Below are 18,700 nucleotides of genomic sequence, written 5' to 3'. Positions count from 1 at the left end.
TCTCCAGAAGGTTCCTGATTGTTCTGGAACCTTCCCTGTTCCCTTACCCAGGGGAAAGGGACCTACTTAACCTGGGGCTAATATATCTGCCTTCTATTACTTTCCTGTAGCCATCTGGCCCGACCCTGTCACAACATATTGAATCTATTGCCTTAAGTTAAGTTACCTTCTTGTCAACTGTCTAAATGGGCCATTTTGATTATCACAACAAAAGTTTTTTTTCTCCTGCTGATAATAGCTTATCTTAACTAATTAGCCTCTCACAGTTTGTATGGTAACTTCCAACTTATCTGTATGTGTATATATCTTACTATATGTTCCATTCTATGCATCCGATGAAGTGAGCTGTAGCTCACAAAAGCTTATGCTCTAATAAATTTGTTAGTCTCTAAGGTGCCACAAGTACTCCTGTTCTTTTTGCGGATACAGACTAACACAGCTGCTACTCTGAAACCTCTCATATTCCTCTAATCATTTTCATTTCCCTTTCTGGATCTTTTCTATTTCTGCTATAAGATTTCTGAAACAGGGTGACCAACACCAAATATGGTATTCATGATCAGGCACACCATCAATTCAGCCAATGGCATGATAGTATTTTTCTGTAGTATTCTCTAGACTTCTTTTTTTTTTAAATACAGCTTGGCATCTCATTTACTGTCTTGTTTGCTGTTGCGTACTGAGTAGATGTTCACAGAAAATTGTTCATAATTATGTCATTTTCTTGAGTAGTTACATTTAATTTAAAACTTTTCCATGTGTATGAGGAGTAAGACTGTTCTTCCATGAGTAGTGCATGAAACTTATCTCCATTGAATTCATCTGCCTTGTGTCACCCAATTTCCTATCACCGTCAAGTGCTTCAGAAATCTCTCTACACTTGACTATGCTAACAAACATTGCATATTCTGCAAATTTTATTACCTCATTATTCACTACCTCTTGCAAATAATTAGGTTATTAACTATTTAGATGAACTGGTTATGAAATAAATGTAATGATCATTATTTTACAATTTAATAATACTGGTTTTACCATAAGTTCTGGGAAGCCAACAACAATAGTGGCATAATTATGCACATCTAAGAGAATCCTGTTGGGAGAGCTGATCTTCTGTCCCACAGCTATGCTTAGGTTCTCTGAAGATAGTTGGTCACTTGAAACTGTGTGCGGCACACACAAATCAGATGCTAAAGTGGGGAATCAAATGATAAGCATTAAATCCAGATAAGCAAGAGGAACCAATTATCTTTATAAGCACTGAGCGCTAATTACTACTATTCTTATCATAATTCAACACAAATAAAATGAAGAAAAGAAGTAAAGATCTGTTTATGCTATATTGTACTACATACAAAAAATGACATTAAATTAACATTATTTAGGTTGCAAAGTTGAGCACTCAAAAGTTAGGAAAGCCTTAATTCTGCCAATTTCCTAGATTTTATGGATTTTTTTTAAGGAAAAAGCATAATCAAATTCTACTATATACAACAGGAACAATCCCCCCACCCAATCGTGAATCAGCAGCATGGTTTCAACCGGGAACATTTCGCACTGCAGCAGAGATGGATGCTACTAGGACTACAGGAATCACCGTGTTAGCTGGCAGCAACAGCAGGCTTTTTTTGATGTGGGGGATGGGTTGCCCGTTGCAGGTGGTGGGTCTGGGGACTGGTCAGGGGGATGCCCAGCCTAATGAAGATCTCTCTTGCCCCTGGGAAAACTCTGGCACCCAGTATTTACCCATCTGCTGCTCTTCTCGGTACTTCTTCCAATTCTATTGTAACTTTTTTGAGATGTGGCAACCAGAACGGCACACAAGTATTCAAGGTGTGGGCATACAATGGTTTTATACAGTGGCATTATGTTATTTTCTGTCTTATTATCTATCCCTTTCCTAATGGTTCCTAACATTCCGTTAGGTTTTTGACTGCTGCTGCAGAGTGAGCAGATGTTTTCAGAGAACTATCCATAATGACTCCAAGATCTCTTTCTTGAGTAGTCACAGACAACTTAGACCCCATCATTTTATATGCACAGTTGGGATTATGTTTTCCAATTACTTTGCATTTATCCACATTGAGTTTCATCTGCCATTTTGTTGCCCAGTCACCCAGTTTTGTGAGAACCCTTTGTAATTCTTCCCAGTCAGCTCTGGACTTAGCTATCTTGAGTAATTCTGTATCCTCTGCAAACTTTGCCACCTCACTATTCACCCCCCTTTCCAGATCATTTATGAATATATTGAACAGCACTGGACACAGTTCAGATCCATGGGGGACCTCGCTATTTACCTCTCTCTCCACTGACCTCATTTCCTTTGTTTCCTATTTTTTAACCAGTTACTAATCCATTAGAGGACCTTCCCTTTTATCCCAGGACTCCTTACTTTGTTTAACAGCCTTTGGTCAAGGACCTTGTGAAAGGCTTTTTGAACATCCAAGTACACTAAATCCCACTGGATCATCCTTGTTCACATAATTGTTGACTCTCCTCTCTATTAAAAAATTCTAATGGATTAGTGAGGCACGATTTCTTTTTGCAACAGCCGTACTGACTCTTCCCCAACATATTGTGTTCATCTCTGTGTCTGATAATTCTGTCCTTTAATATAGTTTCAACCAATTTGCCTGGTAGTGAAGTTAGGTTTACCAATCTGTAATTGCCAGAATCTCCTCTGGAGCCTTTTTTAATAATTGGCATTACATTAGCTATCCACCAATCATCTGGTACAGAGGTTGATTTAAGCAATAGGTTACATACCAGAGTTAGTAGTTCTGCAATTTCATATTTGAGTTCCTTCAGAACTCTTGGGTGAATAACATCTGGTCCTTATGCCTTATTACTGTTTAATTTATCAATTTGTTCCAAACCTGCCTCTACAGACAGTGTTCAATAATTGTGGTATGCTGGCAACATTTTTCTGAGGAATACTAGTGAGAGAAGGAAAACTGCATGTTTTAACTCAATATCTCAGTCAAATCTAAATGGAATTTCATGGGATATAGAAAAGGAACTTCAGAAGCCTAAAGGATTCTTCCTCCTGAATATCAAAGTCTGCTACAAACAACGGAGGTGTGAGATCTCCTCAAATGAAAGGTTGCAAGAATCACTTATAATGGAAAGTGATAGACAGTCTAAATAAAGGGGCTGTTACCAGCGCCCCCTATAATAGATGTTTGTGTGTGTGTGTATAGTTCTCAAAATTTCTGAGGCATTTTATTCAAACAATTCCAAGCCCATGTACAGAACTTTGCCATCTTTTTTGAAACAATGGTATGAACACCACACTACAGGAAAAGAATCAGACACAAAATTACTCAAACATCTAAAGTACCAGAATGTTGTTTGTACAAACACAGAGCTGATAAAAAAACAGAATGACACAGGTTTACACTGAGTACCTGTTGTTAAACCAAAACCCTTGTCAACTGGGTCTTCATTCAATGCATGCAGCTGGCAAACTCCACTTTCTTCAGATACCGTATGCGCTGGCTTGGTTAAAAGAAATTTCCTGTAAACAATGCTGACTTATTAAAAAATGGTGTAACAAGAATATTTATTTATTAAATAGTAAAAATACTTTATACTTATATAACAAGGATCTCAACATGTTTTACTTAAATTAAGCCTCACAACACATCTATGAGGTAGGTAAGCATTTATTCTCTCTAGTTTACAGGTCGAGAAAGTAAACCACAGAGAGACAGATTTGCTTACGGTAACTATTTTTACACTTTTATTTACTGTGAGGTTAAACAGAAACAGGAAAATGGAGTACTGTTTGTTCCATTACACTATGAATCAAAGTAACTGGGAGAGTAGACTAATGAGCTAGATTTTCAGTTAGGCACACTAATATTTGCAAGGACCTAATTTATACAGGCTGTGTAAAATGTGGTATGAATGTGGACACAGCCAAATTTGGTCTAGATTTTCAGTGGTGCAATTTTACATAGGCTCATCTTGCACACTCACCACTCTGGATTCACAAGTGCAATTTGGGCATGGGGAAATCTGCACCTCTAAGAAATCTGACTGTAGGCACCTAACCACAGACACAAATGAAATCAGTAAATTTGTGTGTACACATCAGGCATTTGTGCAGATAGGTTAGATGCACACAAATATTGGTGTGCAGCTGCAAATATTGCCAAATATCTCCATTTGTTCTATATTTGTATAGCTCTTAGCACAGGGGATCCTGATACATGACTTGGGCTCCTAGACACTACCAAACAAATAATGAATTGGTTAACTTACTGATTTGTTTTGCTTTCCACCAAGAGCCAACGGTCTTCAGCCACTAGGAAACAGGATTTGAGATTGATAGGTAGTGAGATGGTATGAGTTCGACCCTCCAGTACATCCAGCACAATAAGGTGGTTTCTGTGAAATGTAAACCAAGAAAACAATTATGAAGCAGAGAATGTACGCGACAAATCTATTTTTTTAAATAAAAGCAATGTAATTTATAGTTAACTCTCACCCTTCTTCTTTGTAGAACACCAGCCAGTTTTTATGTGAAAACTCTCTGCACATTTTGTGACTGATCTAAAAAAATGCATTACACATCAATTACAATTTGCCAGGTCAGTCCCCAGTAGTTTACCCTGACTCCTTACATTTATAGTTATGCTTTTTACTGTTTAGAAAGGTCAGAAACTAAAATATTTGGCCAAGATGATCAAAAAAATGTGCCTAAAGTTAGGTTTCTAAACCCACATTTAGGCACATAAATAGGTGGCCTGATTTTCAAGGGTGCTGAGAATCAAGCAGCAACCACGGAAATCATACCAAATTTGCTAGTTTTTCTTTAACTAAGTAATTCACTATGATAACTGCATCTCAAAGCACCTTTCCACCTACTCCAAATTCATAAAACTGCATCAGAGTAAAATGAATTACAGCTCACTCTGCTCTGGGCTCAACAGAACCACAACAGCTTGTAACAAAATGTTTTGTAACTCTTAGCAAAATATCTGAAAGGGTTTTATTGTAAAAATTACATATCCCTAGACAGCATCCGGAGGAGGTTGTGAAGGCGAGGACTATAACAGGGTTTAAAAGAGAACTAGATAAATTCATGGAGGTTAAGTCCATTAATGGCTATTATCCAGGATGGGTAAGGAATGGTGTCCCTAGCCTCTGCTTGTCAGAGAGTGGAGATGGATGGCAGGAGAGAGATCACTTGATCATTACCTGTTAGGTTCACTCCCTCTGGGGCACCTGGCATTGGCCACTGTCGGTAGACAGGATACTGGACTGGATGGACGTTTGGTCTGACCCAGTATGGCCATTCTTATGTTCTTATCCCTTATTTATTGCCCTTCTATTCTGTAACGATGATATATTCTGCTGGTACAAAACTGGGAATTCAATATATATATATATAATTCTCAGTTTTATACCAGCAGAAAATTATATATATATATATATATGTAAATATATAACAGTACACAATCTGTTTGTTCCATAAAAGATAGAAAGGAAGCTATCCTGCTATCATGTCGGTAATACTGAGCTCTGATACGTTTGCTATAGTCTAGCCAGGAAGTTGCTGTTCCTCACCGGCTCCTCCTTGTTGCCCCACCAGGATGCTCTCTTTGGAACTTCTTGGGTATCTGGTGAGAGTAAAAGTCTATGCATGGCACCAGTTTTCGTATCCAGCAACAAGACAACATTACTCTGTAAACAGAAAAGAGAGCATTACGCCCAGTCTTTTTAAAGCTCACAGCAACAGGTCTACATGAAGTGTCTCTGTTCTTTGCAATTGAAGCCAACTAATATCACAAGAAAATTTAATTTCGAAAGTATGAACTGGATTTTACTTTGCTGGAAAATTGCAGACTGGATCCTCTGGTCTAGTAAATCTGATCTCAGTGCAGAACTGGTGAAGTAAGGCAAAGGTACAACTTAACTGACAATGGTTGGTCCAGATGAATGGTCCTATTTAAAGTTCTATAATGTTTTATTCATGCTGAAAAAATCGAATTTGTTTGTTTATAGGGAATTATGTAAGTCTAATGTTAATTTACAGTGGCCTACCATGATTTATGCAGTTAAGGCTTAAATCACCTGCAGCAGCCATTTGCAGTCAACTACACAGAAAAGTCTTACCAGCTTTGCTTCTTCTATCTTACTAAAAGATTTGCTGCAACTCTTGTGTGTTTCCTTAACATTATGCTAGAACAACAGAACCCCTGGGCCCCCCCAAATATTTAAAGTATATGGAAGTTGAAAAACTACTATATGGAAAAAGGTTAAGCTAAAATTTGATCTTATTGCATGATCCCTGTAGCATCACTTTAAATATTTATTTTTAAAACATTCTAAAGTTGTTCCTAAGGCATTAAACTTTAAGGACTCGAGAAAATGATCACACACAGCCAACCTTAACTGCTCTAAATTAAATTTTAAAAGCTACAAAAGAATAAGCAAATTAATGATCTGGAGGATGGTGTGGATTGCACTCTCAGCAAATTTGCGGATGATACTAAACTGGGAGGAGTGGTAGATACGCTGGAGGGGAGGGATAGGATACAGAAGGACCTAGACAAATTGGAGGATTGGGCCAAAAGAAATCTGATGAGGTTCAATAAGGATAAGTGCAGGGTCCTGCACTTAGGACGGAAGAACCCAATGCACCGCTACAGACTAGGGACCGAATGGCTAGGCAGCAGTTCTGCGGAAAAGGACCTAGGGGTGACAGTGGACGAGAAGATGGATATGAGTCAGCAGTGTGCCCTTGTTGCCAAGAAGGCCAATGGCATTTTGGGATGTATAAGTAGGGGCATAGCGAGCAGATCGAGGGACGTGATCGTTCCCCTCTATTCGACACTGGTGAGGCCTCATCTGGAGTACTGTGTCCAGTTTTGGGCCCCACACTACAAGAAGGATGTGGATAAATTGGAAAGAGTCCAGCGAAGGGCAACAAAAATGATTAGGGGTCTAGAGCACATGACTTATGAGGAGAGGCTGAGGGAGCTGGGATTGTTTAGTCTGCAGAAGAGAAGAATGAGGGGGGATTTGATAGCTGCTTTCAACTACCTGAAAGGGGGTTCCAAAGAGGATGGCTCTAGACTGTTCTCAATGGTAGCAGATGACAGAACGAGGAGTAATGGTCTCAAGTTGCAATGGGGGAGGTTTAGATTGGATATTAGGAAAAACTTTTTCACTAAGAGGGTGGTGAAACACTGGAATGCGTTACCTAGGGAGGTGGTAGAATCTCCTTCCTTACAGGTTTTTAAGGTCAGGCTTGACAAAGCCCTGGCTGGGATGATTTAACTGGGACTTGGTCCTGCTTTGAGCAGGGGGTTGGACTAGATGACCTTCTGGGGTCCCTTCCAACCCTGATATTCTATGATTCTATGATTCTAAGTCTTGCATTTCATTACTTCATTAATGTCTTGGATCTAAATCTTTGTCATTCAGTGAAACGCTACGTTCCTTCAAGGTTTTTTTTAAGGACATATTAAAAGTCAACTGTATGTGTGTCTAAATCTGAAGTAATACACAGTGAATGACAAAGAACTAAAAAGGTGAAGTCCGTAAGATTCTCCTAAATAAAATACGTACTAACTCAATCTGTAGGTTATTTTTGCAGGTTATTTTAGAGCAATGAACTCTTCATTTTTAATGAGAGCTTACTGTAGCTAAATATGGTAAAACACTTAAAATATTATCATGACATTTGTAGCATTTGGAAAATTCAGCTGCAGCTCAACTCTTCTAATAAAAGAAGAATTTGTTAAATGCTCATGTATTCCAACCCAAATTATAGAAATGTGGCCCTGGAGAGGGTTTGTCTTGGATTTTGGTTTTCTGCCATATTGAATTTATATACTTCTGCATCAGCATAGCTGACCTGAAGAAATGCATTAGCCTTCCAAGAAACAAAAATCCCCATATGAATCAGTTATGTTCTGCTACTTAGCATTAAGTTTATACGTGCAGTTCGTAATATAAAAAGCCTCTCTACTCCACCCCTTTTGATGTTAATGGTTTCCTTCTGTGCTAAGTGACCGATGGCATATTCTGTCTGTGTTTAATAATAGAATTTTGCGTCACTTGTGAACACATCCAACTGCAGTTCTGGCAATCCTTCAAGTGGGATGGGAAAAGATGGTGATGTGCAGTTCCATTATGTTTGTTCTCGACTGGGAGAAAAGTAACCTTTGAGTGACCTCATAACCCTGATGTCTGGAATTCCAAACTTTGGACAGATGTAATATCCAGCCTTGTGAGTGGCGTTCTTTTATTTTTAGTGACTGCAGTTTTCCTTTCCTTACTGCTGCTTTTATTTTAGTTAGGATTTTCCTCTTAAAAGTCCTTAAACCAAAGAAGGCTGATATTTCACTGCCGAGTGGAGAAGCTGTGCTCAATTCTTGTCGGCATAGTGGGGAGTAGGGGGGAGCGGCCACAGATAAAAGTAATAATTTAAATATTTAACTTACTTCCTCCTTTTTAACCATCTTTCTTGCCCACAAAATTTCCTGTCCCTTGGTCCTTAACTCTATTCCCAGTTTCTCCCTCTTATATGCCTCCTCTCAAACACAGCCATGCTCACACACACAGTTTTCTTCCTCTCTTGTCTTATATGCCCCACCCCCTGGAAACACATATATGCAACAAATTCAAATATTCCTCCCCTTTCAGTTATAGATGAGACTTTCCTCCTGGCTTTTGGGCCTTGCAAAGTAAACTGCTCCCTACAGTGTGTGCTCCCAATGCCTCCCTTCCATAGGCAGCTTCTCCTAGCACTGCTACCTGCAGACCTGCACATCTCAGGTGACACTGACACATTTAGCAGCCCTGTCACTGTATATCCGTAAAACAGAGGTAGAGAAAGTAAGTGCAAGAAGTCTGTGTAGTGGATTTGAAGGTCCTGGGTTCCAACTCTGCTGAACTCTGAGCTGGGAACATATAGTATATGAACATGTAACAATCACAATGCATACACAAAAGGAGGCGGAGGCAAGGTTCACTGTAGCAAACAAAAAACTGTTTTTTCCCAAATTGTGGATGTTTATACTTGTAAACTTAGGGTTTGTCTACACTGTGCGATAATGCACTCTACAGGAACTTTTAGTTCCTACCAGCAGGGTCTGCACGGACCAATTAATGTACAATCCTTTTGTGTGCTTTAGGAATCACACCCCTGTAGAGTGCATTACTCCACTATGTAGACAAGTCCTTAATGAGCTTTTATATAACACTTATTGTTTGTAAAATATAGTGTGAGAACCTTGGAATATTTCCAGCTGTTAAAATGCTTTTATATGGCAAAATGTTATATTTAAGAGTAAATTATTATGATGGGTTAATATTTTATTGTTGTATTTCTACAGTTTACATTTCAGTTAATGGGGGCTGTCCCTTTAAGAACAATATGGGATGGAAGTACAGAACAATGTGTGGGAGATTTGGTCTCTGTGTCAACAGAGTCGAAGTCCTCACCTTGTGCAAGATCCAAAAAGGTCAGAACTTGATTTAATCCGTGTATCCTTCAAGAAAACAAATCTCATTCATTAAGGTGTAGCATCAGATCTTACTGGGGGACTGGATGCCTCAGAGCATTGCTTATGGGCTGCAAACCCTCCAACCTGTAGGTCACCAATTTTAATCCAGACCAGATTATTATGGATTAAAAACTGTTCCCACCTAATGGATGTTTGGTGGCCCCCCATTATGTGATGAGTTTGGTGAGTTTCAGTTTCAGTTCCAATGTCACAAACTCACACTATACTCTGCACTAGTTGGCAGACTCAGCAGAGGGGTCAAAAACCTCATGGGCCACAGAGGTTGAACTACCCCTGCTACTCATAGAGCAAGTTTCTTCCACCGCATCCTCCAGATAAAGATCAAAGTATGCTGGCAGGGCACTGTGTGTGGACAGCCTGTCCTGCTGATAACAGGAACTTCATTTACTAGGATGCTGAATCAATGCTTTTTACCAGCACTAAATCCACACAATTTTTTCTAAAACAGAAGTTTACTGTTACAGATATATTGGTTCTAAATATGCAAATAATCTAATTAAATAATTTGCATGTGGTTTGCTTCACACACTCAACTCCACAAAACTTACCCGCTATCTACCTGTTACCATTCAGACTGGCCAGCAGCATTGGGTGCATTCAGAGGGGAAACACTTGGTCTGTGAGTGGGAGGGTACCCTGCAGTTTAGTGTGGTGGCAAGGAACACCACCACCACGCTATTTCCCTGAAGAGCTGAAGGCCTCTGCTGAGCACTCTGAACTCCTTCCCCCACATGAGAGCCATTATGGATCTACCACCAAGAGTCAGGTGATAAAGGGGAAGCCCTCCTAAATTACCAACTGAAGCGTTTGACATAGGAGAGATTAAAAAAGGGCCACGCTCACCACTGAGGTCCTCAAGCCATTCAGTAGAATGTGAGTCTCCCATCCCTCTCCCAAGGAAATGTGGGGGTAGCTTAAAAGTTGGTAATCCCTACAAATATGCAATTAAGTTAAAGCCCCAAAAAAGTACACTTTAGTAACATTTTATTTAAGAAAGGAGGAAGAAATTAAGAACTTTTATTTTAGTGCAATGCTCTTGATTCAATCCAGATGGACATTATATAAGAAAAAATAAATAGCAGCAGTTTGTCTGCACAGCCATAGATATGGTTGTCTCATCCTTTCCACTATAATTATCTATTTAAGCGTGTTTTGTAATTGAATCATAAATGTTCATCTAAAAATGTTTTATTAAAACAGCTATTTGGAAAGTCACTACTTTGTGATACTAAGTACTGGGGTATTTTAAAAACAAAAATAACAAAAGGGGAAGCAGAGATTTTATTTTATTTTATTTTTAAAGTGGTTTTTGTTTCCCTTAAGATTTTAGCATTTTTGGGCCCTTTTTTTGCAATACTCATAACTGGAGATCTGGTTTACATAAAGATACCTGGTATTTATTATAGCACTTTCTGTCTCCAAACCACTTTACCAGTGGTAGCTAATCCTCACAGTGTCCCTGTAACATTGGTTCTGTATGTTATTAGTCTCCCTATGCAGACACAAGGAAGATGCAAAACAGAAAAGTTAAGTGACTTGCCATAGGCCACCGACAGTCAGTGGCAGAGCTCAGATTAGCGCTCAGAAGTCCTGTGCTTGGTTCACTATTTGTTTTCGCTTCTATGATGCTTATCACCTCACAAATATCAATACATTTGGCCTCATTTAGGTAAGTAATAGCATCATTCCCATTTTACAGACGCACAGAGACATTAAATGACTTGCCCAGGACCACCTAGTAAGTCTGTTGCAGAGCTAGGTATAAAACCTAGGTCTCCTGTTTTTTAACCTCACAGTCATCCTTGTCCACTAGATTACACCTACCCTCTGAAAGTTTAACTGAACTTTACTTGAACTATACCAAATTCTTGATTCTACAAATTAAGGCTGAACTGGCTTGCCAGCAATACTATCAAGCCTTCTGGCCTATGGTTACAACTAGAAATATTTCAAGATCAGATGGATTCTCGAAGTGCTATATTTTTACACTTCTCAGCGGGGACCAGAAGTGCAGAAATTCAAAACATGAAGAAGAAGAAAAAAAACCTCTCTCTCTCTCTCTCTCTCTATTTTTATTTTTTGAAGCCTTAAGGAAGGATTATTTCACTTCAAGTTAAAAATTCTGGATAAAAGTACAAGCTGTGTTACCTGACTTGTCCAATTTGCCCACCTCTAGCCTTCAAAAACCAGGGACAAATAAAAAGAACTGCAAATGTAGCATTTTCTAAAATCTCCTGATTTTTTTGAAGTGGACAATACTGTCTTTCCTTCCCCTTCCCATGTCAAAAGTCAGGTGAGGAAATGCCAGCACAGGGGTCTTCCTCATCCTCCTGGAAGCAATAGGCTGAACAAATGTTAGCAGTAATCTGGGCCCTGTTCATTCTGCCTGATATGAAACTAAACAGACTAAATGAGCTGTGAACTAAGGGAGAGCCCAGATCAAAGCTTCAGATCACACAGCAGTGGCCATCAAGGGAAAACCAGGGTCCAGCCCACCAGATAAATGCCCGGTTCCTTGGTATCCCATTTTGGGCCTTGCACCGAGCAAATTATTAACCTGGCTTTCAACTGGTAAAAAATTAAATAGAACGATAGGCAACAATCCATGGTGATTAATAATATGCTACATGAGTGGATCATACTCCTTAGTTTTTATGCATAAAGTGCAAGAAACTGATCGTTATAGAAAGGTTAAGTCATTTTTGAAAGGATCCTAAACATACACAGGCTCTGTAAATCCAAACTGTCAGTTTAATGAAGTATATTTTAAGAATCAGTGAAGATCTATTTTAATATTAAGTTTGTATATGAAATCCTAAGATAATGCAAAACACACAGTAATATTATTGTTAGTATATTATTTTTCAGCGTGATAATTAGGTTTATTTTTAGAATGCCTTTGCCCAATTGTGCACTTGCTGAGAAAGACATGGCTGAAGTTGCCAATATTCAGAGAAAGAAATGGTCAGAGAAAGAAAAGCTGAACAAAAGTCAACAACAATGGTTCACTGACCCACAGTAGCCAACCTACAGTACAGTCTTTATATCAGATTTTAATTCAGGCTTTTATTGAAAAATGTATCCCAAAAGGACAGACATTATCACAGTGTAAAACCAATCACTGAGTTAACTGCCTAAGGTTTCACAGAAGCCTTTGATAAAATATTCCCTCCCCCCCAAAGAGATTCCATGCTACTGAAATTTGGTTAAAAATAATACTAACAAGACAATTATTTTCATTTTAGGAATTTCAGAAGTTTAGAAATACAATGGGAGAGTATTGCTAGGTTCTGCCTTCAGAAAATGTCTAGTATTCTAAACGTTCTCAGGTACTCAAGGCACAGGATCAAGTGCCATCTGTTTTATAATTTCCTGTACTGACTTTAGTCATAGAGGGCAAAGCCTTGTTTTGAACTGAACAAACTTGTTATGAGCTTCCCAAAATAGCTCAAATAGTACTTTTACAACTAATCAAGATAATTTCATTGGCAACAGTGAAGGAAGTTAGCTTTTGGATGAGAATTGGGAAAATGCATTTCTAGGAGCCCAATTTAACACGGATATAGGCAAATGCAATTCTTCTGAGATCAGTAACAGGTTGCCCCTGCTTACATATGCACTGAATTTAGTCATAAGTCTGAGACCAGTAAAGCATGCTTATATTTAGGCTACGACAATATGCATGGCTTCCTGGGATATTAAATGTGTATGAAATATTTGACACCTCATCAGCTGTGTTGTTAATGGAAATTTCTCATTCTCTCTACTAAATGCAGGAAAGGTTCCTCTGAGCTTGCTAATAGCCACTGGGAAATGAGGAAAGAAACCAAGAACCAGTAGGAAAAAAACAAACAAACAAGAAAAGGAAGAGGGATGCTGGTGACCAACAATAAGGATAATTGTTAATGCTACGTCTCATATCACTTAGGAATGTAAACAGGACGTAATACTGGAAGGGACCCCCTGAGCCATTCATTCTAATCCCTTGCTATCGCAGGTAATACTATCTCATAACCCCATTCACAAATTTATCAAGGGCCATCTTTAAATTAATTGACTACTGCTATTGGAAGGCTGTTCCAGAATCTAACTCCTCAAACCTTCTAATTTCCAGTCTAAATGTTTTCATGGCCATTTGTGTTTGTTTCAACACTGCTATTTGGCTTAAATAACTTTTCTTCCTTCCTGGCGTCTACCCCCCCTCAAGCATTAATGGGACACGATCATATTTATTAGGCTATTATTATAACTCATATTAATACTTATTCTTTTTTTTACTCATGTCAGCATCTTGGTGGCTGCTCTCCCATCCCCTGTAAAAAGGTGTTAAATTGAAAATATTCTAATCAATTTCTAATAGCAGTTCCAAATAAGACTACTGAATTGATGGGCCCAAACCAAACAGATCTGACACTGAGAAAGTTAGAATCCATCTCTACAATGTGGTTTACACCACCATCTTGTTTTACCCATCCATCCTACTCTCCGTTTTGTGTTCGCACAAAACTCATGCTATGGAAAGGAAAACATCATGATACTTAATAAAAAACAATGGTAGCATGAACAATTGTGATTCAGAAGTCATTTATTTTTTATTAAAAGTTCAAAAACTAGAACAGGGATGAGCAGGGCTTGGATTTGAATACACAGCCTAAAATAAGGTAGTTTAGACTTAATAAATTTCCTCTGCTAATCTGAGACTCCCAAACTCAAATCATAATCTCCTTCCCCCCCTCCAATAGTTCTCAGTCTACTTTTACCACTAACAGGATAAACAGGCAAATCTCAGCATTAATAATGCAAAAGTACATAAAAACATACAGTAAACCAGGCTAAACACCGCAAGAAAAAGTAGAGCTGAGGGACCCCCTCCAAAGGTTTATTAGACTAAGTGCAATTAGACTAAGTACCCAGAAGTGTGCATATTTATCTCACAACCTACAGAGGCTGAGGAACCCCAGGGATCCTACTTTTGCTGTACTACTTTCCTCACAATGAAACATGAAACAGGAGGATTTCTAAACTACCTGCTCTTCATGTAGAATCACTTGCCCGTTGAGTGGATTTCCCAGAGGTGCCACAGTCACAAAGGGTTGCCATATACTTCCAACCGTTCTTGGGAAGATGTCATAACAATCCACAAAGTATCCATTTTTACTAGATACATTCATGAAATATAAGGAAACTGGATTGCATGTAGCCACATAGAGAATATTTTCAGTCTCATCTTCTGAAATAAGAAAGTAAGGCAAAATTAATGAAAGTAAAAGACGCTGTCATGATTCAAAATCATGTTAACCAGCAGATTAACTGAAAACTGAATGATAAACTACTGTGGGAATACAGCAACATATTTAAAATAAGTTTATACTATTATGTCACATATATCAATCAATCAATCAATCCATGTAGGACTATGTGCTACTCTTAACCTACAGCAGCATTCCCATGATGACAAAGGGAATTTTGTACATAAATCAAGGATGCGATGTGGTCTATATGTAAACTAAACTTTTAACAGTCAAGTTGCTACCTGCTTCACACTGACTAGTTACTCCCTCCACAAATATTCCAAAAGATATTTGAGTAGCAGACACAAACCTCGTTTGCCATCCAAATCAATTGCTAAAGACTCTAGTTATATGAATCCTCATAACCAGAAACCTATACAGCATACGCAAGTTTACTTATAAAAAAGAAAAGTTTCTAGGGAAGAGAAAACTGTAGTAAAAGTTTTCAGATGCAGACTTTTTAAAAATGTGTCCACTTACTGGAACTAAAACACCAGGTCATTTAATAATTATAGACAAAAGGAAGGAAGTTTCATGTGGCAAGGGAAACACAACAGTTTTTGACTCACTTTAGACATTTCTGAGTATCAAATTAAAACTGTAATTTCTATTAGTGTCATCAAAAAATTGTGAACATGCTTAGAAAGTGAAGCCACAATCAGAAAAAGGCAGCGTTGTCAGTTTTCATAATTTTAATGTATTTACAATGTAAAACAAATTACAGTCACAAAATTTATTACATTTTATAATATACCATAAATAATGATCACAAATATCAATAATGATGTGATGTGCATGGGGGCATATCTGTATCTATATCTTTCTATATATAATGTAGTTAAATAAGGAAGGATTGATTCAATAAGAAAGGGCATTGATCGGCATAAGCACCAGAAAGAAAGCACAGAACTTTGCATGCTACAAGTCTTGCATTTTAACTGGTTTTAATTAAGGAGGGGCAAAGTTAGAAAGACTTTTTAAAATTAATTTTGAAACAATTATTATATCAGTGGTTCCCAAACTTGTTCCGCCACTTGTGCAGGGAAAGCCCCTGGCGGGCTGGGCCGGTTTATTTACCTGCCGTGTCCACAGTTCGGCGGATCGCGGCTCCCAGTGGCCGCAGTTCGCTACTCCAGGCCAATGGGAGCTGCTGGAAGTGGCGCGGGCCAAGGGACATACCGTCCGCCACTTTCAGCAGCTCCCATTGGCCTGGAGCAGCGAACCGCGGCCACTGGGAGCCGCGATCGGCCGAATCTGCGGACGCAGCAGATAAACAAACCAGCCTGGCCCGCCAGGGGCTTTCCCTGCACAAGTGGCAGAACAAGTTTGGGAACCACTGTATTATATAATATAAAATTAGGCACACTTTGAATTACGCATCTATATTCCTTTTAGAGCCAAATCTCCTTCATAGTTTACATTATCACCAATATGTTTTAATGGAATTATACTCCTCTGTCGTGATTGATGGTTTTAGCATTTTGTCTTCTTTTACTTAAAAAAAAAAAAAAGTTAAACACAAAGAAGAGAAAAGCAAGCAATATAATTTTTTCTATATCTCATGCAGGCCTCACAGTACAGGTTCCCAGAAATGCACTCTCTGTGTTACTGCGCATACACTCAGTGCAGAATTTGTAGAGTTTCTTTTTTTATTGCCATTACAAAAATGTGATATTCCTCTTGCATATGTCAAAAAAAGGGAATACAAACTACATAGCACTGACTATTAATGAACAGCTATGATCTCATCTGTCCAATTCCGCATGGTCTCCAGTGTAACTTATATCATACAACAACAGGGAGGGATCATTACAAAAGTTACAAATATTTTACTGTACCTTCTGCTACAGCAACATCACAGACTAAATTAACTTCATTCAATGGCAGTGTCCAAAAAGCAAGTTCTTCTGTGAAACTGAGGGACCTTGCTTCATGCCGTTCCAGTGGAAATCCCTGAACATTTAAATATACTGGACCCTAAGAGAAAATTATAACCATGAGGACTAGGTATTTTATTTCACTCACCAACCTTTATAAATGCTAGGAGTTTTCCTAAAGATTTCTATTGCTTTTAGCACTAAATGCCAGACCAAGCATTATAAACAAAAGAGAAAGGCTTATATTTGGGAAGAAACCAGATTGCTTTTTCTGTAAGCCCTCTGTATCCCACCTGGAGCCCTGAAGATCCTGACATCATTTCCCCCATAATATAAAAGCCACGCTGTTGTCCTTTCTTTAGGCTACGTATTTCAACTACTACATCCATCTAGTCATGGCGGACTGCATGGAACTTAGTATGGAACCATGATCCTTAATCCCATGGAGGAGAGGTCACATTGCCTGGAGTGTTTTTGATCAATAATGAAAGACCGGATCACAGTGCATATGTGCAAGGAAACAATTCTGAATTTCTTGATTATGGAAGGTTTAAAATATCAAACAACATTACAATAACAGTTCCCCCCCCCGCCCCACTGAAGTAATAATTAATAAAGACAGGCCAAGAGATTGGGTTTGTAGAGGATGTGGATTAGGTTCAGGTTGGAGGCCAAATCAGACCAAAGGTTCAGATTCAGATTTGAGAGAGAGAAAATTTCAGAAGAATTCAGCTGCATGTGAAATGAAACTGGAAAACAGGCTCCTTCCCATTTTAGATCTCATCCAGATGAGTTGTGATCTGGGGATTGAAACTGGACCTCCCCACATATCCATGCCTGTTTCCGGGCTTCTCTAAAAATGGCATTGTCACCTTCATAGCAAGAACTCTGCAAGAGCTTTTGAACTCAACCCTGCAAAGTCCCCCCACCCCAGTATTCCTTTCAGTATATATCCTGCATATGGAGAACTCACAAGATAGGACCCCACAGCAACTCAGCTTGCAGTGTGAATGCACAAAATAGTCTACTTTTTTAAACTGTACAATTAACAGCTTTTATTTTGTTACAAAAATCAACTCAGATTCTTCTTTCTGCAGGAAATGAGACATCTTATATTTATTAAATCATAATCTGGGCGATATTATATTGCTGTAAAGAAAAAATGACTAATCAATATTTTTAAGCATTAAAAAAAAGACACACACCTTTATATTTAACTGATGGGTTTCTGTTGGACACAGTAGTTTCTGCTGTGCGTTCCCTGATTGATTGATTCTCCAGTAGCCCATAAATGTATGGTCTGGCAATGGTAGCCTGTCAAACAACATATGAACAAAGAAACATTTATCCCTGTTAATTTGCAATGAACAAGGGATACGTCATTTAACCACAGAGTTTTTCCAAGAGGCTATTTTGAAGATTCTCTTGTTGAAAATGCTCCCTTGCTGAAACATTCAATTTCTTTTAAATGGCAAAAATTTCAATTTTCTGAAACACAAGTAATCTCAGGATTTAAAAGACCATGCTCTGAAAAGAAAAGCTTTAAAAAGTCTGAATTGTCTGAGCTGTATAGCAAAGCATATTCAGTGCTCTCTTGATCAGCTTAATTCAATTCAAAGAGGATGCCAGAATGAGTGGGAGGAGCTCTTCTAAGTGATATTTTCCTCTAGGAAAAATGCATAATGAGTACAGTAAATGTTGTACCAGGTTATTGCTGCAAGAAGGAGCATTAATTGCTGTTGTATGTTCTCCTACCCCCAGTGGGTCACACAGTACAGACAATGACCGTATGCTAATTGCCTATGGGGCCAAAACTAGCCTCTGTTTGCCAGAAGCTGGGAATGGGCGACAGGGGATGGATCACTTGATGATTACCTGTTCTGTTCATTCCCTCTGGGCACCTGGCATTGGCCACTGTCGGAAGCCAGGATACTGGGTTAGATGGACCTTTGGTCTGACCCAGTATGGCCTTTCTTATGTTCTGATG

At 38.7% G+C, this 18,700-nt stretch overlaps 1 protein-coding gene and 1 long non-coding RNA gene across 4 annotated transcripts in view; one reads left to right on the top strand and one right to left on the bottom strand.

Annotated features, from left to right (window-relative positions):
* The window catches only part of VWA8 (von Willebrand factor A domain containing 8), a 283,177-nt gene that overhangs the window by 79,655 nt on the left and 184,822 nt on the right, over positions 1 to 18,700 (bottom strand). For 2 of the 3 annotated variants that reach the window (XM_037894686.2, XM_007061314.4), the window contains exons 27-34: positions 17,919 to 18,027; positions 16,675 to 16,813; positions 14,573 to 14,775; positions 5,575 to 5,691; positions 4,493 to 4,557; positions 4,267 to 4,392; positions 3,408 to 3,517; positions 1,036 to 1,190 (exon numbers count right to left, since the gene is read on the bottom strand). In XM_037894686.2, the coding sequence (XP_037750614.1) occupies positions 1,036 to 1,190; positions 3,408 to 3,517; positions 4,267 to 4,392; positions 4,493 to 4,557; positions 5,575 to 5,691; positions 14,573 to 14,775; positions 16,675 to 16,813; positions 17,919 to 18,027 (1,024 nt within the window). The remainder of the gene's footprint in view (positions 1 to 1,035; positions 1,191 to 3,407; positions 3,518 to 4,266; positions 4,393 to 4,492; positions 4,558 to 5,574; positions 5,692 to 14,572; positions 14,776 to 16,674; positions 16,814 to 17,918; positions 18,028 to 18,700) is intronic. The other variant, XM_043533390.1, reaches the window with a different exon arrangement.
* Positions 8,111 to 13,397, top strand: LOC119565782. The gene is made up of 3 exons (XR_005224687.1): positions 8,111 to 8,245; positions 9,354 to 9,482; positions 13,322 to 13,397. It is a non-coding gene; the product is annotated as an uncharacterized LOC119565782 (long non-coding RNA).

The sequence above is a fragment of the Chelonia mydas genome, chromosome 1, assembly GCF_015237465.2.
Source record: "Chelonia mydas isolate rCheMyd1 chromosome 1, rCheMyd1.pri.v2, whole genome shotgun sequence".
Lineage (NCBI taxonomy): Eukaryota > Metazoa > Chordata > Testudines > Cheloniidae > Chelonia > Chelonia mydas.
Note: the sequence above shows the minus strand (reverse complement) of the source record. Positions and strands in the feature narration are given on the sequence as shown.